This window comes from Vipera ursinii (assembly GCF_947247035.1).
Source record: "Vipera ursinii genome assembly, chromosome: 9".
Taxonomy (NCBI): Eukaryota; Metazoa; Chordata; class Lepidosauria; order Squamata; family Viperidae; genus Vipera; species Vipera ursinii.
Window position 1 is genome coordinate 13357149 of NC_139523.1, and position 24890 is coordinate 13382038.

The 24890-nt window shown below is 42.0% G+C and overlaps 2 protein-coding genes across 4 annotated transcripts in view; both read left to right on the top strand.

Moving 5' to 3' along the window:
• Window positions 1-2379, top strand: part of SESN2 (sestrin 2) — a 34555-nt gene extending 32176 nt beyond the window's left edge. Inside the window, exons 9-10 of the mRNA XM_083369867.1 lie at window positions 401-545; window positions 2146-2379. Of these exons, the coding sequence (XP_083225993.1) occupies window positions 401-545; window positions 2146-2232 (232 nt within the window). The 3' untranslated portion in view covers window positions 2233-2379. The remainder of the gene's footprint in view (window positions 1-400; window positions 546-2145) is intronic.
• Window positions 2380-2852: 473 nt separating this feature from the next.
• On the top strand, window positions 2853-20864 carry MED18 (mediator complex subunit 18). Of its 3 annotated transcripts, none has more exons than XM_083369879.1 (4): window positions 2853-2894; window positions 3016-3106; window positions 19133-19218; window positions 20139-20864. In XM_083369879.1, exons 2-4 carry the CDS (start codon window positions 3045-3047, stop codon window positions 20690-20692), a joined length of 702 nt encoding a protein of 233 aa, XP_083226005.1. In that variant the 5' UTR covers window positions 2853-2894; window positions 3016-3044; the 3' UTR covers window positions 20693-20864. The 3 variants fall into 3 exon arrangements, with proteins under 3 accessions (XP_083226005.1, XP_083226004.1, XP_083226003.1); XM_083369877.1 differs by lacking the exon at window positions 2853-2894 and adding an exon at window positions 17680-17876 and having other exon boundaries at window positions 3009-3106; XM_083369878.1 differs by lacking the exon at window positions 2853-2894 and having other exon boundaries at window positions 2973-3106.
• Window positions 20865-24890: the final 4026 nt, after the last annotated feature.

The window sequence follows — 24890 nt, forward strand, 5'->3', positions numbered from 1 at the left end:
TTGGAAAATTAATAAAATATTATTAAAAAAAACCTTGTCCCAACTTTGATCAAGTGACCGTGGGGATGTTGCAATGCTCATAAATGCTACCACCAGTCAGAAGTCCCTTTTTTCAATGCCATTATAATTTCGAATGGTCACTAAATGAATGGTTATAAGTTGAGGACTACCTGTACTCAACATCAAATGATCCCTGATTTAGGATTCTGCTACCCAACCAGCCTTCCCTAATATGGTACTACACAGAAGGCAACAAGCTGGATTTTTCCCATGCATCTTGGCCAATGATATAATGGTTTTGCCATTATAGCCCACCATATCTAAAGGGTACCTGGGCTATGGAAAGTTGATCATCTGAGCTGGCTGACCAATTGTAAAGCTCGTATGTCATCTCTTGTAGGTATGATGACTACGATTACAGGGAAGTGAACCAGCTTTTGGAACGTAGCCTGAAGATCTACATCAAAACTGTGGCCTGCTACCCGGAAAAAACCACTAAAAGAATGTACACTCATTTCTGGAGACATTTCAAACATTCAGAAAAGGTAAAGCGAGTTCTACTGGCTTACGGGTTGTTTGACTTCCATGCTTGATTGACCAACATTGGTGTTGCATGTCGCATTAAGTGAGAATGTGTTTTCTTTGATTTTGGCTTAGCCTATAGATGAACTCAGCCACTGCAGAATGTAATCCCAATTTATGGTTTAGCACACAATGTTTTTCAAACTTGGCAACTTTGTGTTGTGTCGAGTTCATGACTGGCTGGGGCATTCTAGGAGTTGAATCCACACATCTTAATATTGCCAAGCTTGAAAAACATTGGTCTAGTATGTTCTATGATTCCCACCCATGGCAGATTCAATAAACAAACTGAGGCTTAGTCAATGTAGGAAACCATTCACTAAGAAATAGGAACTGGCCAATGATCATCTAGTGAGCTTGTTGGCTAAGATGGGGACCTTGTTCCCTTTGACTTCTGTTTGGTGTGTTAGCATTACACTATTTCTTCATAGCTATATTAAGGACCTTACTGGTATCATATTGATTCTTGGCAAGAAGAGTTCTTATTTATGGATAGCAAAGGATGCACAGAACAGGCCTTGTTTTGGAGAGGAAGGAAGATTGGATCAGGAGGGGTGTGTTTATATTTGGTGACTTTCTCCCTATCTAACCACAACAATATTCTGGATTTTCTACTGGGCTGTGAGCAAAAGATCCCAATTTCTGAGAAGAGCACGATTTTCTGCTTTCATAATTTTTGGCTCTTTTGGGACAGGAGGCACATAACAATTGAAGTATAAGCCTAACGTACACGTAAAACAGCAGAACAATGACAACAACAAAAACAGGCTTTAAACTTCACCTGCAAACCCAGGAAAATAAGCATCTGCACCTCACCCATTAAGTTGCATCATCAACCCAGCCCAGGATGATCTTTCAGTTCCTCTCAGGTGTTAAGGGTGCAATCCTAAAGTGCCAAAAATTTTGCTTACCTGTGCCTTAGGGACATTTGAGAGCTGCAAAACACTCAGCTGCAATCCTGAAAAGGAAAGAAAACAAGAACCAAATAAGGGGCACACGAAGTAAAGAAGTGGTAATAGATCCCTTTGATATCTAAGTGTTAGTAGTGGATCCCTGTGTGTGGTGGATTCACCGGCTGATGGAGAGGGGGGGTCCCTCTTGGGCAGGGGTTCTCAACCGGGGATGCGAGACGATATTCCAGAGGGGGTGAAAACTTGGGTTTGAAGTTTCGAAATTATAGTGTATATGCACAATTTTTTGTAAGGGGTGTGAGAATATATTGGAAACGTTCTAGGGGCGTGGGGTGTAGAAAAGGTTGGGAACCGCTGCCCTAGGGGGAGAAAATAGACATTCCAGCTTGGAGTCGATTCAGGGGGGAGAAACATTGGAGGTCAAACCCTTAAGTCTATACCTGCCATTTCCTGGACAGTCTGTCAAGATTCTTGTAATATAAGTGATTAACAAAAAAAGTATCTATTTGGGCCTATTCGTGGAATGGTTCTGTTTGCTTGTGCCTGATATTTTGAGATCTTCTAAGCAGTTTTCTGGGATGCCAGGTTTTGATGCCAGTGCGCTTGTTGCAACTCTCACATCGCTTTCTATCATGCCTCTCCTTGCCTTTAGGTTCATGTCAATCTGCTTCTTTTGGAGGCTCGCATGCAGGCAGCCCTATTGTATGCTCTGCGCGCCATCACCCGCTACATGACCTGACTGGACTTGACTCCCTTCTTCGTGAGCGAGGCAGCCTTGCCCCTGGACCAGGGAGCTTTCTTCCAAAGACTTGTTTCTGGAATGTCTGGTGAAAAAAAATCAAGTTACCTCACCTTTTACCTGAGGCTATTTTTGGAAGCCTTTTATATGTGGGTGGACTTTTTGAGTCGCTCTGCCAAAAGCGACGTTGTGAGGCAGAGGTGGGCTCAACGTGAACTGTTCCCTTGATGTGTGAAGGAAACCAACCTCAGTTTCATCATCGTCATCACCTGGGGAGCCACCTGTGGTGTCTTGGTTTTGCCAATGGTGGCCCAAGGTTTCAGAGTTTGATGCTGAGGTGGCCAGCTCCTGTTCAAAAATTAGCAGAGGTCACTGCATCCCATGCTGATGTCCCTTGATGACCAGCTTGGTGTGCACCAAAGTTGGAGATGGCAGCATTTTAATGAATTGTGCAATGAATATCCTCTGTCCTGTCTACATCTTATTTTATTTTATTTTTTGCAATGAAGATGGTCCTGAACCAGCTGAGGCAAAGATCACCAAAGAGATCCCTCTGCCATGGACACGGCTTTACTCTTTCTCTTTGGTCTCAGTTTGCTACAGAACTTTGAATGTAGGACTTTGAACATTTCAAGCGGGTAACCCCTGAAGCTCTCTTAAGGGTAGGGAGCAGAGAAGTGCCCTGGATGTGTATGTGATGATAGCAATGGATGTGCTGAATTTCAAACAAGCTGGCCACTAGCGTAACTGGTGACTACACTACATTTCTTTTTTTTTTCTAAGCTTCAGATCCCAAGATCATTGTGTTTCAGATGTTCTCCTTGCCAATATGGAAATGTCTCAGCTGCAGAGTGGATGGTGGCTTACAGATGAGGTAAAACTAGAGGAAGAATGTGGGTTTGTTGTTAGTTGGCTGGAATATGCTCTCTTCCTATTTTTCCCACTCCAAAACAAGACGGAAGACTATTGTAATGTGGGATTGATTTCCCAGATCAATAAACTAACTTCAAGTACATGAATGTCTGTTCCCAATCCCCCAGGACCTTCCCTTCTGTCTCTCTCTCTCTCTCTCTCTCTCTCTCTCTCTCTCTCTCTCTCTCTCTCTCTCTCTCTCTCTCTCTCTCTCTCTCTCTCTCTCTCTCTCTCTCTCTCTCCTGATGTAAAACTGTGTTGTTTGGCTATTAGATCCCATTATCTCCTCGTGCTCAAGTGTTTGAGCTTTGGACATTGTGAAACTCTTATCTTCTTTACAGTCTGCTCGCTGCTATTCTGAAAGCTTATATTGACTGCTATAGAAGTGGGAATGTTTCTCTCCATCTGTCAAGCCCATCTCCTTTTTGATGAGACAGTCACGTGCGGGCTGGAAGAGAGATTGTTGAATGTCTACGCAGATTCTCAAATCATCCAGGTCATGGTTGTCCCAAAGGTGCTTTGCAAAAAGGCAACTGGACTTTCTTGGGGATTTTTTTTCCCCTTGAAATTCAAATTCAAGGGGGGGAAAAAAAACATAGTCCAATTGCCTTTTGAAAAAGCACCTTTGGGATCTTCACCTGATCTATTCAGGCAAGGGAATGAGACCCTAGATTTAAGAAGTGGCCTGTATCATTTCAGATTATAGGTGGCCAGAACTGCAGTTTAAACTTCTTTTTTATCTTAAAAAAAAACAACCCCTACCCTTTGTAATAAAATAATTTAGCATGAAAGAAGCTTGGCTTAGCTTCTCCCTTGTGCTCTTGTTTTATTTGCAGAGAATTTTACGCCTTGTTCCTAGAAGCCAGCCCAAATCACCACTGCCTTGAGCAACTGTCTCCTCCCCCCTGAACTAGCAATATCTGATCACTGAGGACATGGTCAGATGGGGAGTGGCCAGATTTTGTTTTTCCCCTATCACTGATATTTGCTGGTGATGTCCTCTCCCTTTCCATTGTAAGATATTTAAAAAGTGGCTCAATACTGCCCCAGTCCAAACAGAGTGAGCTTTATTTGTCCTCAGCCCTTTCTCCCTTAGCCTGCCCTGTTTGGAGGGGGTGAGGGGAGAAATGAACTAGACCAGGGGTACCCAACCCCCGGTCCATGGACCGGCACCAGGCCGCAGCATGCCAGCAACCAGTCTGCAAAAACAAGCAAAGCCCCATCCGCAGGATGCAGGCAGCACACAAAATCACGCACCCTCCGGTCCGCGGAAAAACCTCTCTCCACAGAACCAGTTCCCGGTGCCAAAAAGGTTGGGGACCTCTGAACTAGACTGGTGTTTTTCAATCTTGACCACTTTTAAGATGCTGACTGGAATTCTGGGAATTGAAGTCCACACATCTCAACATTTGCTAAGATTGAGAAACACTTGTCTGTTTTGTCAGCCAAATGGGAGATTGTCCTTACATCAACCCTCTTACTGTCCTCAGAACATAGCTTTGTGCTGGCTAGCCTGATCACGGGAAGACTCTGCTGAGCTGCAATTCCCTACATGTGATTGATTGGATTCTACTGCATCTTGACAGGCTCACCCCTCTCGTGTGGGGGGGGGGGAGGAACAAGCCTTACCATTTGGAATGCTCAATTGCAAAATTATGATCCCTTCAGTTACAGTAGAAGAGATCCTGGCTAGCTAGCCTAGATGATCCAGGCGGTTTCTGTTAGGGTCAAAGGGATCTTCTAAACTCCATGCTCTAATGATATTCATCAGGTTATTGGCAGCTAGAGAGCAGGATGAGGAGGATTTGGAATATGGGTCTTCTCATTCCCTCTTGTACCTCTCTACTTTGCCTCAAGCAATGTTATAGAGGTTCATAGTTTTATTTAACTCATTTCGGTGGTAAAGCTATGAGTTGTGCTTAAAAGGAAAGTTGCTCCTTAAGGTGGAAGAAAAACAGGTGACTGAGCTTCCTGCTACTGTATTACCCACTCTTCCTGCTCTGAGAAGGAATTCAGTGTCCATCATTTCAAACGTTATCATCTAGGAATGGGAGGGTTTGAAATATTTTTTTATCCTACCTCCAATGGACCCAATTGGGCATGATGTCAGGAGCTGATAGGGGTTGGAATCCAGCAGCTAGAAAACTACATGTCAGTTAGATCCTGGCCCTTGGCTCCTTTTTAATATTTTTTTCCTCTGTATTACATTTCACTTTGGTCCAGTGTGAGAACTTTTTCTAAATCCTGGAAAATTTCAGCTATGGCTTTTTACTCACTCTGCATGCTTATTACAGGAGATGGAAACTTCTTTAGGTATTATGGGTTGCTAACACCCATCCCCTTTAGCCCTTGTGTCCACAAAGTTGGAGATTATAGAAGACCTAAGCCAACATCTAGAGAACCACAAGTTCTTCACCCCTTGTTTCCAATTCCTTTCTTTTTTGAAATCTTGGGATTAAAATCTGAGTTTTAGACTGGTACTTGGCCCTAAAGTCATACAATGCAAAACAAATTTGCCCCCTCCTTTCACCCTTCTAACTATGGCTCAGCAGTAATCAGCTTCAAATAGCAACTGTGATGAAGTTGGGTTCCTAGGAAAATGTGAACCTTTCCAGGCATTTCTGTAATTATATATAATATATATATATATATATATATATATATATATATATATATATATATATATATATATATATATATATATATATATATAAGATTCTGTTTGGAGCAAACAACTCGGGTTACAAAAGCTAAATTTAACTATTGAAGGCCTGGCCAAAGGTTGCCTGGCCAGACCGTACAGTTGGAGAGGGAGGTGAGTTTAGCATCCAACACAACTTTGGGTGGTACCTCCTTGATGCAGAGTTTCTTTGGCTAGAGACACAATCTGCATTACTTTGTCCATTGGCCAGATTCCTAGACTAGACACTAAACATATATCTTAGAAGTCCAAAATGCGATGGTTTACTCTCCGTTCCAGAAACCGTTATTCCTGAAGCCAAGGGAATTCAGAACATGTTTTCAGGCATTTTGTTTTGTTTTAAGCCAAAGAAAAGAAACCCAGGATTCATTTGTGGAAACCAGCTTATAAGACGAGTTAATCAGATTTCACCCAGCAAGGTTTTTCAGGCTTTTTGAGAGCCAATTTGGTCTAGTGCAGGAGTAGGCAACCTCGGCTCTTTTATGACTCATGGACTTCAACTCCCAGAATTCCTGAGTCAGCATGCTGACTCAGGAATTCTGGGAGTTGAAGTCCATGAGTCATAAAAGAGCCGAGGTTGCCTACCCCTGGTCTAGTGGTTAAAGCACCAAGCTAGAAAGCAGGAGACTGTGAGTTTTGGTCCCGCCTTAGCCATGAAAGCCAGCTGACATTGGGCCAGTCACTCTCTCTTGGCCCAATTCACCTTGCAGGGTTGTGGTTGCAGGGAGAAAAGGAGGAGGAAGAAGTGTTGGATATGTTCATTGCCTGGAGTTATTTGTAGCAATAATAAATGCCAATTAAGTAAATAAATAAATGTGGGGTACATATTGCTGGCTTCCTTTCAGGAATTCTTGTTCAGTATAGGGTCAGTAATGGATTTAGTAAATTCAGGGGTCTCCAACCTTGACAACTTTAAGATTTGTAGATCTCAGTCCCAGAATTCCTCAGCCAACATGGCTGGCTAGGAAATTTTGGGAGCTGAACTCAAGTCTCAACTCAAACTGAGCTCCGGATGGCTCCCGACCTTCGCTCCTTCCGACGCGACCTAAAAACATATCTCTTTGAGCAATCCGGTCTGGTCTGACGGGTTCTGTTGTAATTATCGTTTTAAGGTAACTATCTTCTGCATTTTGGCAAAATTAGGGTTTAATTTGTTTTCAATATCTGTATTTTTGCATTCTGTTATTTATGTCACTGTTAACCGCCCTGAGTCCTTAGGGAGAAGGGCGGTATACAAATAAATAAATAAATAAATAAATAAATAAATAAATAAATAAATAAATAAATATTTTCTTGTAAACTCACAAGAACCATGGTTTAAAATTGGCAGACTTTCTGGCAGACCTTCTCTGACTTGAGACGGTCAAAATATTTCAAGCTACTTGAAACTTCTTAGACTGAGACGAAAGTGCTTGGAGCGTTTATTGTATCGTTTGGTTGAGTCTACTTCAATGTTATTTGGAGACCTGTGCATTTAATAGTTGCACTCTTTGAAAATACCTTGGAGTCTGCGGGGTGGGAAAAAAATCACCAGTTCTGCAGGATCGTAAGGCTGAGCTATCCTCTTTTACTTCAGACTTAATGAAAAGTCTGTAACCCTGGGCATCCAACTGATACACTCTTTTGCCTCTTCCTGATGGATGTCTGGCTCACTTGCCTTAAAATGGTACAACTGTGTGTGTGTGAGGCAGCGAGAACACAATGTCTGGGGCTTTCACCTGAGTGTGCCGCTACACTTCACGTTGGTGCCGGCTTCATGATCCCTGACAGACACCCCCACCATCTGGTAGCCTCTTTTCTTCCAGGCCTCCTCACAGATGGTGCCCTCTTCCTCTCCTACTTTCACCCAGTAATCTACAGGTCTGGCAGCCCCCAAATCTCCTGAATTCAATCTTTTGCTCCACATTAAGTTATGTTGTTGTTGTTTTTTAATGCATTTTCTGTATCGGCGCTGTGACTCTTGATTCAAAGTGTTTTGTTTTTGGAGAAATAAAGTTGCCTTTTTGTTTACCAAAAATCTGTTTTGAGTGACATTCTTGACAGTGTCAGTTTCACAAAGAAAAGTTTGGCTTTAGAACCTAAGAATGCCCCCCCCCTTTTTTAATCAAAGCAAGATGTTTGGCATTGTGTGGGTCATCAGCCATGCTTCTTGCCTTATCCCAGTGATACCCTAGATCCGTGGTGGCGAACCTATGGCACGTGTGCCACAGGTGGCATGCAGAGCCCTTTCTGTGGGCACGGGTGCCATCACCCCAGTCCTAGGCCTTCAGCTGAGTTTTATAAAACCTTTTTGCTTTAGGTCTCCGCCACTGTGTGCAAAAAAAAAGGTTCAATCAATCAATCAATTTCAACTTTTTCCGGGAAAAAAAAAGATCTCGCATAGTTGGAATTGACTGATTGAACTTTTTAGTCCCACCCAGTCTGCCGTTACCACTGCAGCCACGCCCACCCAATAGACCACGCCCACCCAATGGGCCACACCCAGCCAATGGGCCACGCCCACCCGGCACCTGACGATATGTAAGTGGGTTTTGGGTTGCAGTTTGGGCACTCGGTCTCTAAAAGGTTTGCCATCACTGCCCTAGGAGAAATTTCCTGACAGACCAATTAATCAGTGGAATGGTTTGCTGCCATTTGTGGATACTCCATCACTGGAGATTTTAAAGAAGAGATTGGACAACCATTTGTGTGAAATGGTATAGGGTCTCCTGCTTGAGCAGGCTGTTGGACTTCCAAGGTCCCTTTCAACTCTATTGTTTTGTTATTTTGGATGTATTAATTTAAGAGCCTCACTGTATATACTCACCATATCACAAAAAAAAAGATGTTGAGAGACTGGAAAAAAATTCATAGAAGAGCAACTAAGATGATCAAAGGCCTGGAGACCAAAACATACGAAGAACGGCTGCGGGACTTGGGTTTGGCTAGCCTAAAGAAAAGAAGAAATAGGGGAGACATGATGGCAGTGTCAGTATGACAAGACAGAGGGGGTCAGGTTGTGTTCACCAGAGCACCAAAGGGGAGGACAAAAAACAATGGTTGGAAGCTGATCAAGGAGAGAAGCAACCTGGAATTAAGGAGAAACTTCCAGACAATGAGGACAATCAACCAGTGGAACAGCTTGACACCAGAAAACGTGGGCATTCCATCAATGGAAATTTTTAAGAAGAAACTGAACAATCATCTGTCTGAGATGGTATAGGTTTTTCTGTTTGAGCAGGGGGCTGGACTAGAAGACCTCCAAGGTCCCTTCCAGCTCTATTCTATTCTGTATCTCTATAAATGAAACTTGAGTTTTTCTATTCAGATGTCATAATGGAATCTGGTCATTCTGGTTTCTAAAACACCATTTATGGCTTAATGCATTTTGTGAACCCTGCTTAGTATTCAATAAACTACAGGTAGTCCATGACTTACAACAATTCATTTAATGATGTTCAAAGTTACAACAGCGTTGAAAAAAGGGGACTTGTGATTATTTTTCACACTTAATGACTATTGCAGCATCTCCATGATCACATGATTAACATTTGGACATTTGACAACTGGGATGTATTTATGATAGTTATAATGTCCCGGGGTTCATTGTAGCTTCCAAACAATTAAAAAAAACCTATTATAAAAAAACAAAACATACCAAAAAAAAAATAGCTCAACAAAGAAGGACATCAATCAATATACTACAATGCCCAGTATCAACACTTTGGCCCAATGCACCTTCCAGGTCTTTTTTTTGGGGGTGGGGGGGACATGCTGTTCCACAGGGCAGACATAGTGACAGAAAAGTCACTGGTCTCCTCAAATGACACTTTCTGATGGAAGAGATCCAGAGCATGCCAGCTCTGTTGGATCTGGTGGGATGAGCAAAACAAATGGGAAACAGATGGTCTTGGAAATAACTGTCCAATAACAGGCCCAAGCCCAAAGACAACAGTGCAAAGTCCAATTGAGTCCAGTCCTTTATTTGCTTGCATCATATGGACAGAATCTTGCCAAACTAAAGCTATAACTTTCTAACCTACTAGATTAAGGGTCTTCAAACTTGGCCCTTTAGGACTTGCGGACTTCAACTCCCAGAATTCCTCAGCCAGCTGAGGGATTATATATATCCTGAGGGATTCTAGGGTGTGGCTACCCTGAACCTCTTCCCCTCCTATCCCCTCCATCTTAGCACTGTGCAGTCTCTTAATCTGGGCCTCTCTCTGGGAAAGCTCTGTGTTGCCAAAAGCTGTGGGTCCGCCATCACTGGAGGTTTTCAAAAATAGACTGGACAACCATTTGACCAGAATGGTATAATATCTCCTACCTTGAGCAGGGAGTTGGACTAGAAGACCTCCGAGGTCTCTTCCAGCCCTATGACTCTATGTTCTATAAAGTATCCTCAGACATGGAATACATTTTTTTCTGTTTTGTTTTCATAGTAATGAATTGTAACCAGTGCAAGAAAGGTGGTTATAAAATAAAATGGTTGGCAGCTTTTGGCAATGTGCTTTGTCTGGAGTTGGTGAAAAACAGAGGTGTAGCATTTGCCAATCAGCAAGCCAAGAAGGATCTTACCAGTTTCTCGAGGTGGAGTAGAGGATCTATCTCAACCTTGGGGACCCATGAAGCAAGTTGCATTCTTTTATAATTTGGTAATGCAAATCTCCATGTCAGATTGGTGGCCCATTTTGCTAAGCCAATATGAGTATAATTTCAACACATTCCTGGATGTTTTTCAGAAACTAGTGTAACTTGGTGCTAGAAGAAACGCATGCGGAGAAGCTCCAGGTTCATTCGCTGACTTCTTCTGGCTGGGGAATTCTAGGAACTGGAGTTCACACATCTGAAAGTGCTATGGCTGAGAAACGCTGCTGTTGATAATATAGAGCTGGCTGCAGCGATGCTTGGCCTAAGGCAGCTTCTTATGTTTGCCAATCGGCATATCTTATAACTGACTGGATAATTTATCTCAACAAACTATTGGGCAGGAGTTGAAGTCTTGCAAAGGCCCTTGAAAACAAAATCTTTGCCAAGCTTATCTCTTAGCCTTCTGAAATTCCCTGAACAAACATTTCAGCTCTTTTAGTTAAAATCCACCAGCACTCGAAAGCAAACTTTTGAGAAGATAAAGAGCTAACAGGAGTGGCTTAGAATAGATAGCTTGTGCGCTCACATATGAATGTTTCTCAGAAACTGTTGTTTGTGGCATTGAGCTGCCTAGAATGGCCCAAAACAAACTGCCAATTGGCCTTAAGATCACCTAAAATAAATCCCTGGTGTGGGTCAGTTTGGTGTAGTGGTTAAGAAGGTACTGGTCTAGCAACCAGGAGATGGTGAGTTCTGGTCCAGCCTTAGGCATTAATGTCAGATGGGTAACTCGGCCACTCAGTCTCTCTCAGCCCAGCTCACCTCATAGGTTGTGGTTGTGAGGAAAACAGGAGGAGAAAGGAGTACTAGGAATGTTTGCCACCTTGAGTCGCTTATAAAGTAATAAAGGTGGGATAAAAATCAAAACAAATTTTGGTTCTCTGCATAGGGGTCAGCCCGACTATTTGGTGGAAGGTGACAGGTGTCATTAGTTTGGTGTTAATGGATAACACTATATAAGCCACAAGTCTGTTCTTCACCGACACCAGTAGTGGTCTGCTACTGCATATAGGTTTGAGGGAATATATTGCTTAAAGGATATTTAATTGGTACTCCATGCTGCTGGATGTGGAGTAGAGGTGATATGTCATCTCTCTCTGGCAGCTTAAATTACCAGTATGGGACCCTATCAGAAAATCTAATACCTGTTTGGATGCATGTATGGGCAATTCTGTTTTTGAGGGCTGTGTGGAGTTTGGTAAGGCATGTTCGATGTGTAATGGATATGACCAAGAGACTCATATATGGAGTCAACCATGGAAAAAGTTTAGAACAGTGCAGGAAAAAAAAGGCAAGGAGTGTTTTGATAAGGTCCAAGAATGGATTCCATTGTGATTTTGAGGAATGTCACCGCCTAGCAAAGAACTCTTGCATAAATCGGGAATAATCCTTGAGATTCCTCTATTCCAGTTGAAGCTTTCTGCTCCAGGTCATGGATGATCTTACAGCAGGTCTTTGTGACACAGATATGAAGGTCAGTATAAGGCTACTAGCTCTTAAGCCTTAGCAGTCTTGGTCAAGGAAGTATTGGAACTTTTCTCAGAACTAGTTCAGGCTTGGAAACACATACAGAAAAAAAATATGGGGTATATAAATACAGCTAAGCTTGGTGTTCCTTCATAAGAACATCTAGTGCTGGACCCAGAATTTGGAGATGCTCCTCCTCTGAAACAAGTGGACATGCAGACTGAAAATTCTCTGGCCCTGTGGCTGAACATCATTCTAGGTCTAGGATGTTATGTGCAAAGTATAAATAGTGTGGCAAAGATGTTTCATCATCATAAGCCCTTCTGCTAATCTTGAAGTCCTGGCACATGTCCTGCCTTGTCAATCTCTGAAACCAGCACTCTTACTTTGTTAAGGCCAAGGGTGGATTTCAGCCCTATTTGATCACTTGGGAATTATAGCCAGGAAACACTAAATATCTAGACCTGTTTTTTTTGGCAGTAGGCCTCTTTATGTCATGCAACTGCAGTATTGCACTTATTTGTCCTTGCTAATCTTTGGGGCTAGCCATGGATTGATGGATTCGCAATAAATCATAAATTTATTGGATAAATAAATTTACACCTCTGAGGTTACACCTCTGAGTTTTCAAGAACTCAAGGGAGAAGTTAGTTAAAAAAGAGCCTTGGTGGAGCAGTGGGCTAATGCCTCCTTAAGTAACACCAGCTGCCTGCAATTAGTGCAGGTTCGCATCCCACCAGGCTCAAGGTTGACTCAGCCTTCCATCCTTCCGAGGTAGGTAAAATGAGGACCCAGATTGTTGGGGGCAATAAGCTGACTTTGTAATAATGCCGCTTGGGGTGTGTGAAAGCCCTAATAAGCAGGCATATACATAGAATGAAGGCTACTGCTAAGTTTGTAAAGCTGCCCTGAGTCTTCGGAGAAGGGCGGGATATAAATGGAATTAAAATAAAATAAAAAAAATAAATATCTGGAGATATAAAAAAGAAACAGGGAAATAAAATGAGTCTGAGATTGAGGTTGTATTCGTCCAAGATATAGCCTGAGATTCAGTCCTGGAGCAAACTGTATTTGCTATATTAAAGACACAAGGAGTGTCCTTAAGGAGTGTTAAGTTGTCCTTGTTCCTTCTGCATCTAACAGGCAAGCAAATAATAGTTGATTATCATGCCCACCTCTACAGCTCAAAATAGGCTCTAGCAGCTAAAGTTTAATCGTTGAACATTCTAATTCTCCTATGGCTATATTAGGTTGCATTTGATAATAGGTCAGAAGCCAGGAGCAATTTGAACCTAGGCTTCTTTGGATGGCCCTGGAGAAATCATTGCTTCTCTTGTGTTGCAAATATAAGAGATAAGAGTAGCAAAACTCCCCTTCTTCAAGGATTACTTCAACCAGAGCAGCCTTCTCTCCTGTTAACAGCTACTGTTTACACATATTAGAAGGGCGAGTGCTGACCGAGCCAGTACGTGATGGAAGTCTCAAATCCAATCCCACTGACCACATGACCACTCTGATCAGCATGTAGCTCTCCCATTAGTCTGCTGCAAATGCTTCCCTGGGTGCCCAAAACGTGCGCTCTTCTGAATCAATAGGTTAATCACCCATTCTCTCCCCGCCACCCCAAGGCCTGTTTGCAAAGTGGTGTTGGAGGCCAAGAGAATATAATTGCTGCGAAATGGCTGTTTGTGCTTTCTAATTTTGGAAGATCTGAAATCATGCATAACGAAAGTGAATTTGGACATTAACTTTCCAAAACAGAAGGGAGTGAATATGCGAGGATAACAGCTTGACATGTCAGATAAACAAACACCCTAATGTACTTTTGCTCCTTTCATTTTGTTGCTCATGTTAAATTTGGATCATACCCTGCTGCAGAGCATGGACTAAAATAACATATGCTGGTAGGTGAGGCTGCAAAACAGTAACCGGGTATTTATAATGCACACCTAAGCCATAACTTGGTTTTCTTGGCTTTGAAAGAGCACACATTCAATGGAGGAATAAAACCAAATCTTAATTACAGGGATTGTTTGCCATTGGTGAATATGCCATAAGAAAAGCGTATGGATCACTGTACTGTGTATTAGGTACTGTGCTGCCCTAAGATACAGTGGTGATTGCTGTACTTTATCCCAATACTGGCTAGGGAATTCTGGGAGTTGAAGTCTATACAACTTATAACTGCTAAGGCTGAAAAATACTGCTCTAGCTAGCTGACCTGCCTCCTCACCCACAAGAGATTTATTTATTTATTATTATTTTTATCCCACCTTTATTACTTTATTGCTCAAGGCAGGAGGCGTATCTAATACTCCTTTCTCCTCCTATTTTCCCCATAACTAGCTTGTTGAGAGAGAGTGACTGGCCCAGGTTTATCCAGATGGTTTTTGTGCTTAAGGGACTAGAACTCACAGTCTCCTGGTTTCTAGGACAGCACCTTAACCACCCCATCAAGCTGGCCTCTCAAGCAGTCCTATCAAAGCACTGCTTCAACTTGTTGCATTTAGCTCAATGTTTCTTGGCAACTTTACAATGTGTGGATTTCAACTCCCAGAATTCCCCAACCAGCAAGTTTGCTAAGGCTGAAAAACACTGATTCAGCTGGATTGTTTTCATTTCTGCATCTACCAGGCTGATGTGCCAGAGGTTGGCTGTGCCAATATATATCTGCATTCTAACGTAATAGCTCTCAGATATATAAATTTGCTTGTTAATGACAATGGTTAATAAAACCAAAGGTGTTTTTTTAAAAATACGTTCTTATTAAAACTCACATGGAATCTGAAACAAAAACATATGACTTATCTTCTCGGCATAGGAAGACGGCTCTAATGCCAAATCTTCTTGTAAATACAGTGTATTTTTGTGGGGAAAAGAAATAACTAAATTGTTTCAGCTACTCGCTTAATTGCCAGCTATAAGCTTCTCAAGGCTTTGTGTTAGTAAAGTTGAGATAAGGAAGATGACACAACATGGCATGTTACATTTTTATCTCTGTTGGATAAAGAATTCTGTGTGACTCAAAAGATTTGTATATTTCTTTATAGACAGAATTCGCCCTAATAGAAAATATGCCTTTGCATATTTCAGGGCAGTCTTTGGCTAGATATGTGTTTATCACTTGTGAACTGAATTTGAACTAGCACATGTATTTTAAAAAATTTTCCAGGTTCACATTTTTTTAAAAATTAAGTTTCATTATAAAATAAAAACATACAAGAAGCAAAAGTCAGAAAAGGAAAAAAAAAGGGACAGAGAAAAGGGCACAGACAGAAGAAAGAAGCAATGACTTCCAATTTTCCTTGGTGCCGTAGATTAAAAAAAATAATATCACATCATTTTGCTTTACATTTCACATTTCAAACCATTACTATACAGCTGGGGTCTTCAAACTTGGCCCTTTTATGACTTGTGGATTTCAACTCCCAGAATTCCTCAGCACATCATAAAAGGGCCAAGTTTGAGGAGCATTGCTATACAGTAATTACAAAATCATTCTAATCATGAAAACCAGGTTCATGTTATCATATGAGCAACCTGCCCCAAGTCCAGACGTGCACCGACTGTAAATGTTAAAGTGGGTAATTGTTTTTGAGATGGTCAAAGATTGCTAGCTGTAAAGCAATACAACTACTTCCTATCTTGCCAGCAATATGATAAAGCAATGTCTGAGACAGAAGGACTATGAACAAAACGTAGAAGTGGTTTACTGGGGCAAAGGCCAAAAGTCACTTTAAAAATTGAAAATAGGGATGTATGAATCAGTGTATCCAATAACCTTTTAGAATCACAAAGAGAGAACTGCAGCACAAAAGACTCTTAATTTAGCACTCTCATCAGCCAGTTCCCTACTCAGAATATTTTGGTGCCAATGTCATTTTCCTTAATCCTGGAACGTAGAATAATAGGGCTGGAAGGGACCTTGGAGATCTTCTAGTTCAGGGATCCCCAACCTTTTGGGCACCAGGGACCGGTTCCGTAGAGTGAGGTTTTTCCGCAGACTGGAGGGTGCGTGGTTTTGTGTGCTGCCTGCATCTCGCGGATGGGGCTTTGCTTGTTTGTGCAAACTGGTGACTGGCATGCTGCGCCCTGGTACTGGTCCATGGACCAGGGGTTGGGGACCCCTATTCTAGTCCAACTTTCTGCTCATTGCAGGAGATCCTGAGTTGTGTTGGTGTAGTGGTTAGAATGCAGTATTGCAGGCTAATTTAGCTCACAGCCAGGAGCTTGATTCTCAGTGGCTCATGGTTGACTCAGCCTTCCATCCTTCCAAGGTCGGTAAATGAGGACCCAGATTGTTTGAGGCAATATGCTTAGAGAGGGATGTAAAGCATTATGAAGAGGTATATAAGTCTAAGTGCTATTAGTATTACTGTCCTATACCATTCTGGACAAATGGCTGTCCAATTTCTTCTCAAAAGCCTCCAGTGTTGGAGCACCCACAACTTCTGGAGGCAAGCAGTTCCACTGATTAATTGTTCTTGCTGTCAGGAAATTTCTCCTTAATTTTAGGTTGGACCTCTTTTTAACGATCTTCTACCCCTTATTCTCGTCCTGCCTTCAGGACAGGTTTGCATAATATTTTCTTGTTTTCTCTATAATGCTTAGTCAGCATCCGGTGCCCACCAAGTTTTGGGCAGTGTGAAAAATTCCTGACTCAGAAGGATGTGGGTTGGGTTTTTCCCTCCTTAGGATATTTATGGATTTCTGAAGAATTTGGATTTCCCCAATGCTGCCGATTCCTGATCCTGAAGGTCTGGATTTATGCAGCTCACTTAGTTATGGAAAGATTTAACGTCAGCATGTTTACCTAGGAATAAATTTGAACCAAACTTTTATCCTGGTTCATTCTTTTTCAGATAAGTAGACTGTTTGAATCCGGGTTATTGGCTTAGTTTATAATCCAGAGTATTTTGTAAGGCCAGAAATTAGTTAATCAGAAACCAGGTTAAAGGGTATTAAAAGTGTGCATGAATACAGTAGTGCCTCAAGTATATATATTTGGAGACTACAAATAACACTAATATCTAACACATTAAATTTAATTTGAATTGCACTTTGTCTTCTAATATATTAGCGCCATGCAACTGCATGTTATCTGATTTCCTCTACACCTTCATCCAAATCATTAATAAAAATATTGAAGAGTAAACAGCCCAAACCTCAACTGCATGCCAAGTCCCTCAATATCGTTTCATGAAGAAAGTATTTTAAAAGCAAGAGAAAACTGATATTTTTATCTTGACCAATAGTTACTCTCCCTAATCTTCCTCCTAAGCATAACTTTATGATCCGAAATAACCTCAGTTCAAGATCTAAAAGCATTTAGTATTCTAACAGAGAGAGCGCCTGTTACTCGTCCCAGCTTCTGCCAACCTAGCAGTTCGAAAGCACGTAAAAATGCAAGTAGAAAAATAGGGACCACTACGGTGGGAAGGTAACAGTGTGCGCATTTGGCATCTAGTTATGCTGGCCACATGACCACGGAGACTCCTCGGACAAGCGCTGGCTCTTCGGCTTTGAAAAGGAGATGATCACCTGCCCCGACCTTTACCTTTATTCTAAACTCCAACCTGCCTAAAGGACACCAATGAAAGTGCAGAATTCAGACTCTTTTGTATACCCATGTCTTTTGAGTGGCGCAAAAATTAAACGTCACGCAGAGACAAGCCAGGCTTCCCCAGTGGAGCTCCGTTACTGTAAAGCACCATTTTATTGTCTCTCTTTCACCAAAGCCGGCCACGGCCGGCAGCTTTCCGTACAATGACGTAATAAGTAAGATGGCGCCGCCCATAACCGGCAGAGAGGAATACGCAAGCGTGGACGCGTGCGCTTTGCTGGGGTCCAGGTGGGGAGACTCCCGTTTTAGAAGCGTCCTTGTTTGCGGGATTCCCACGTGCAGCGAGAGGTTCTTACTCCACCGGGCGGACAGGTGCGTGTTAGCTGACCCGGGAGCTTTATCCTTAAGTGGAGACTTGGGGAGGGGTGTCTGGGACCCAGTTGCAGCTACGTGCAAATTTCTCCAGAGGAGAAAAAAGGCAAAATGTTTGCATCTGCCCCGGGATACATGTCGCAGGATAACGACGACAAGAATGATCAAGGCGATGATATGTTCCTTGGCTCATTGTTTTAATATTATTGAGTCGAATTTCTTTTTTGCTGATTTGACTTGTGAGCCGTCCGGAGTCACGGAAGTGGAAGGAAGTAAAAAATAAACTGGCAACAGTTCAGACGTTCCCCCAAATCGTGCTTATTCTCCTCCTCCTCCAGGGAAACGGGGGGGGGGGCGCTACAGCAAATGCAGGAAGACTTTGACGAGTTTTGGTGAAGTGATGTGTGTCGATGGGGATGGGGATGGTGGAGTTTTACTTCGCAGTGGTTTGTTAGGCAAGTGGGATTTAAATTTGCATCAGGAAGGAGTCCACCATGCGTCTTGTGCCTTAGCCATAATTGACTGAATTACATTCTATTGTCAGGATTCATACATGGTCTGACTGTAAACTACAGTTTGTAAAACAGGCCCAAGCCACTTTACAGAATAATGGGGAAAATAGGCAGGTTTGCCTCCTTGAGTTTTTTTCTTATATACTTTTGTTTGTTGTGTGATTAATAGTTAATCATAATAATGCTGTCTGGCTTCACATCACTCAAAGAAGCCGGTATGTTTTGACTTAGCATGGCATAGTAACCTAATTACATTTCTGGATCACCTTTCAGGCTGTTGTTTCTGATCTGAAAGCTAAGCTAGTCATTTTCATGGGCTTATTTACAAATGATCTGAGTGTCACTATTTGCCCTCGGATTGTATTGCACCATAACAATGTTATTAAATCTGTGGTTCTACACCCCATTTTAAAAAAAACATACCACCACAACCAAATGTTCATTCAATTTCCAATTGACTTTGGACTCCTAACAGGAGATGTATGTGCAAAAATGATAAAAGGAGAAAGGCATATCAACTGTCTTTTTCTTGAATAAATACTTCCTTTTTGTTTGCAGAAACAATGTTGAAACTGTGCTTGTATTTTATTGATTAAGTTATCTTTCTCCCCTCTGTTTTGGAACTATAGATCCCATCTCTTGGAAATTTTGGGAGTTACAATTCTAACAGCAAAAAAGTATTAGGTAGGAGAACCAGAACTAGATTTTATTTATATATATAAATTGTGTTCTCTGCTGTTATAGGGAACTTTATAGAATGGAGGCCCCACCTGTTACTATGATGCCAGTCACTGGCGGTACCATTAACATGATGGAACACTTGCTTCAAGGTGAGTTATAGGCAAGGATTTGCTTTATATCTGATTAATTTTACAGTATATGTCAGTCCCTTAAAAGAATATAACATTTAATCATTCAAGTAACCTTTTATAATGGCACTACTAAAAATATACAAAAAAATATTACCTAGATTTTGAGCTGGCAACCCATGGGGCTGTTTGACACATTGCACATTGAAAAATACAGGTTGCTCTACAATATATACTCAACTGTGAACTAAACTTGTGTATTGTAATATAAATAGTCCTCAACATACAACAGTTAGTGACTGTTCAAAATTACAACAGCACTGAAAAAGTGACTTATGACCATTTTTTACACTTGTGACCATTGCAGCATCCCCATGGTCACTTGATTTACATTTGGATGCTTGACAAATGGTTCATATTTATGATGGTTGCAGTGTCCCGGAGTCATGTAATCACCTTTTGTGACCTTCTCACATTAAAGGAAATGGGGAAGTCAGATTGACTTAACAATTGTGTTCCTGGTTTAAAAAGTGCAATGATTCACTTAACAAATGTGGCAAGAAAAGTTGTAAAATGGGGCAAAACTCACTTAACAAATTTCTCACTTGGCAACAAAAATATGGGCTCAGTTGGGGTTGTAAGTCAAGGATTACCTATAATTAATTTGGCACCCAACAACTGCTTTACATTCAGATCTCATGAGTTTGGGAGGTACAAAGTATAATTTGTGACTAGGCTCCCCGATTTAAGAAGAATCATTATAGCTGTATCTTTTGTGAAGGATTGTGTCTTTTTCTACTCAGTACAGTTTCTAGAGAGACCCTGGTACTATTTGTGGCCCTACACAGTTTTTAGAAAATGGCAGATTGGTGGACAAGAAGAAACTTTGCTCGTGTCAGTAAAGACAAGTTAGCACAATCCAGTGTTGCCTTTTTCTCCAGGTAGTGTTTTGGATCAAAGTCTGGAGAGTCTTCTTCATCGACTCCGTGGCCTTTGTGACAACATGGAACCTGAGACTTTTCTAGATCATGAGATGGTCTTCCTTCTCAAAGGCCAACAGGCCAGCCCATTTGTTCTCCGCACACGACGCTCCATGGACAAACCTGGTTCTCCTTGGCACTTGCGGTATCTTGGACAGCCGGAAATGGGAGACAAAAATCGCCATGCCTTGGTACGGAATTGTGTAGATATTGCCACTTCAGACAACCTGACAGACTTCCTGGTAGAAATGGGCTTCCGCATGGACCATGAGTTTGTAGCCAAGGGGCATGTGTTCCGCAAAGGCATTATGAAGATTGTGGTGTACAAAATCTTCCGCATCCTTATCCCAGGAAACACTGACAACATTGAGCCTTTGTCTCTCTCCTACCTTGTGGAGCTCAGCATTGTGGCCCCAGCGGGACAAGACATGGTTTCCGATGACATGAGGAGTTTTGCGGAGCAGCTAAAGCCACTGGTCCATTTAGAGAAAATAGATCCTAAAAGATTGATGTGAGTTGGATTGCAACGGCAGCGGGATCTTTCCTTTTACAAAAGTGGAAACATTTCAGAAATTCATATACCTTTCATGTCCTTCTAAAGAAAAATAAAATAACAGAGTCCGGTTGCCTTACCCTAATCCAAATGTAGGTTATTGTCAAAGGATTAACAATAAAGAAGATAATTTTTGCTGTTGGCTTCCTGTTTTGATAATAGTAGTCAAATCTTCTTTGAGCCAGATTAATTTGAAATGTTTTTCATTTTTAGATTGGGGTTTTTTTGTTTGTTTTTATGATCACTGTAATTTTTGTGTAACCTAAAATAATACATATTCATTCTTTCTGAAGAATTTGCTAAAGTGTATTTAAGTTGCATTTATTAAGGAGACTCATTTGAGTTTAGATGGATTCCTATCGATCTTTCATCCAGGGGAAATAATATGTACAGGCAGAAGTATTAAACAGTTCAATAATAGATTGATACTAGTGATCCTGTGAGGAATATTTTTCATCCTAAGAGGAATTAACTTTAATTTCACAGAAATTGCTAGGAGTGTTAAATGTATAAAACAGTAACGGATAGAGAGCTTGTTATATATTGACTGTTACAAACGTTAACTGTTTTCTCCCCTCACACGTTCGTGAGGAGAAACGCGGCAGCCCGAACGTTAACTGTTTTCTCCCCTCACACGTTCGTGAGGAGAAACGCGGCAGCCCGCTGACAGCTGTCAGCAGGCTGCCGCGTTTCTCCTCACGAACGTGTGAGAGGAGAAAACAGTTAACGTTTGTAACAGTTAACGTTTGTAACAGTCAATATATAACAGAGCTGGTCCTCAACATTCATTTAGTGACCATTCAAAGTTACTATGTCACTGAAAAAAGGGAACGTACAGCCAGTCATCACACAACCGTTGCAGTATCCCCTTGTTCACACAATCACAATTTGGAAGCTTGGTGACCAAGCTCGCATTTACAACGGTTGCGACCTTCCAAGGTCCCCTGATCATATTGTCCAACCTTCCCAGACAGCTTCTGACAAGCAAAGTTAATGGGGAAGTTGGCAAAGAAGGTTGCAAATTGTGATCGCTTTGATGTCTTACTTAACAATTGAGGCAAAAAACGGTTGTAAAATCAGGTGGGGTCTCCTTTAACAACTGCACTCAATGGTGGATTGTCCAGTGCTAATTGGGGTTGTAGGTTGAGGACTACCTGCATAAGATCTTTTTACATTAAAAGCATAACTACACAGACTTGAAGTGATCCTGGTTGTAACTATGAAATTAAAATAATAATAATAACAACAGCAACAACAACTTTATTGTCACTTTGAATGTACACCAATCGGCATACATCAAAATGAAATTTCGTTGCATACAGCTCTCAAAGGGTCACCACCTCCGATATACACTCCTTGTTCGTGACCAGCTCAAGTTTCAGATCGTCCATTTTAGTCTCTAGGGAGCGAACAATGGCAAACAGGACAGATGGAAACGGAGCTCCATGTGGATTAGCCCTCAAATTAGTTTGTATTCCTGCATGACGCCTCCTTTCCTTTTTCTGATTCTGTTCACTTCCACCTTTTCTTTAAAGAGGCCTAGCTCCTTTTAGCCCCTGGAGCATGCTGCCGCCACCACCAACTCCTCCAAAAGCCTCTCTTTTTTCCTCTGGGCCTGCTGACAACCTCATCCAGTTCCTTCGCTCCATAAGCCCCAGGACCTGTCCTCCTCTGCCTCTAAATAATTGACTCCGATTAAAATTCACCTAACGTGGGTACATGAAATAGGTTTCTCTGATATTCTTGCTGATATAGGAGAGGTCCCACCGGAAAGCTATCTGCTGGGGGTCCACCTCAAGTTTGGGAACTGGCTCAGAGTAGCTGCCCAGAGTCGGATATGAGATGGGCGGCAAACACATTTCATAATAAATAAAAGAATTGCTCAACCAACGGGCTAAATTGGGAAGCTGGCCCTTGTTTCAGGTTGCTTTCTGAAAAGAGATTTCCATGATGGTTTTCCTGGCATCAATAATTAATAAGTGCAGATTGAAGTACTGGTGAAAATTTAGCTACTGCTTCAGTCATCGCGAATATGTAACCTTTTTGGATTTGAATTAATCCTCCAATATGTCAGCAATAATTAACTTGCCCTTCCTCCATGCAATATCAGATCACCTGGTCAGTCAGGTACTAAGACAAGTGGGGAGGGGAGAGCGTTGCGCCAGGAAAAGTCATCTTTTCTCGGCACATGACTGATGCCCCCTTGTGCTCCAGTCCCTCGTTGAGAACCAGTGATGGCTCTTATCCTTTTTCCTTTATTGACTGTATATTGTTATGGGATATGTAGAACATAAAGTGGTGTTGATGGAGTTGCGCAGACATGTTTTAATGACACATCACTCCAGCCCTGCTTATTTGAGGTGAGCCCGCTGTGTGGCATGGTAGTGCAAACAGGAACAGAATGTAACATAGCCTACAGCGTTCTTTGTTCCTCTTCATAGAATTCAGCTCCTCTTTTGTTATGTAATTGCCATAACACTCACCCTTCTGAGCCGCATCTTTCAAAGCTGGACATAATTGTTCCATTAAATACCTTCCATAGTATAGATGCAAGTCATAAAGACATGTCTAATGACAACTTACTGTAGTGGGTAGTGTGCATTTAATCACAGCCCTGTTCTTTTCTAACTGGGATCCGGTATTACCAGAATGTTTTTGGAGATTGTTTTTTTTTTAAAAAAGTACCTATCCTAAAGCAGTGGTCCTCAACCTTTTTGGCACCAGAGACCAGTTTTGTGGAAGACAATTTTTCCACACATCGGGGGGGGGGGACGGGGGAGAAAGGAGGAGCGTACGACCTATATCCCTCAAATATGCAATTCACGATAGGGTTCACTTGCCTGCCGCTTGCCTCCAGCTATGTGTCCCAGTTCCTAACAGGCCTCGGACCTGTACTGGTTTGCCGCCCGGAGGTTGGGGACCCCTGTCCTAAAGCATTACTTGTGTCTTGTCTCTTGGAGATGTGCTCTGCCCTAGCTCCTGCCCTCTGGTGTAGCCCTGACTCTTGGTAGCTTTTTGTAAGGCTGTGAAGACTTGGTTATGTGCCCGTCACTTCATGAGATAGGCAGCTATAGAAATTAAATAAATAAGTTGCAGGATTCAGTGCATTGCAGATAGACTGCACCACGATGTGGAAGACTGATAAAGTTGCATTTTACTTCAAATATTTTCAGTGCAAGCCTAGATATGATAGCACGTTGTAGATGTTGTTGACATGTGCCCTTCTTAGAGTTGCCAAGGTTGAAAAATAGGGCACACATTTTTATGTATTTATTTGTACCCTGCCTTTATTATTTTTACAAGTAACTCAAGATGGTGAACATATCCGACACAACTTCCTCCTCCTCTTTTCCCCACAATAACAACCCTGTGAGGTGGGTTGGGCTGAGAGAGAATGATTGGCCCAAGGTCATCCAGCTGGCTTTCATGACTAAGGTGAGACCTGAACTCACGGTCTCCCACTTTCTAGCCTGATACCTTAACCACTAGACCAGGGGTCTCCAAACTTGGCAACGTTAAGACTTGTGGACTTCAATTCCCAGAATTCCTCCACCAGCCAATTCTGGGAGTTGCAGTCCACAAGTCTTAAAGTTGCCAAGTTTGGAGACCCATGCACTAGAATATCGTGTCGCACCCCTGAGTAAAGGATCTGGATAGTTTCCACTCTTAGGTTTACTTTCCACTAATATGGAAGTGGTTTGCAGCTATCTTTCTGGGACATTTCTGAACTTCACAATCTACAAGGTAAAGTCTACTTTTGAGTCAAGTTGGATTCTTGGTGACCTCATGGGCCTCGGTATTTTTCTTAGCAAAAATAAGGAAATGCTTCGTCATTTCCAGACTTCCCAATCCAGTTGCTGTCCTGGGATTCCAAATGGCAGGAGAACCCAAAGACATTTTGAAGAATGTGCTACTGCATACCTTGGTGCAGATACAGCAGCAGGTGGAGCTGATCTGACTCACCTGAGCCAGTTGTCCACCATGTGTGGAAATAAACAAATGTCAATCCTACAGTACAAATGAGATATAAATACACACAAGAACGGCAAGTGCCAATCGTGAATGTGTCATTGTTTCTGAATTCTACGCACAGGTAAATTGCACAACACTTGCATGTTTTGCCTGCCTTTTTGCCACAAACAAGTAGCAGTCATCACAAG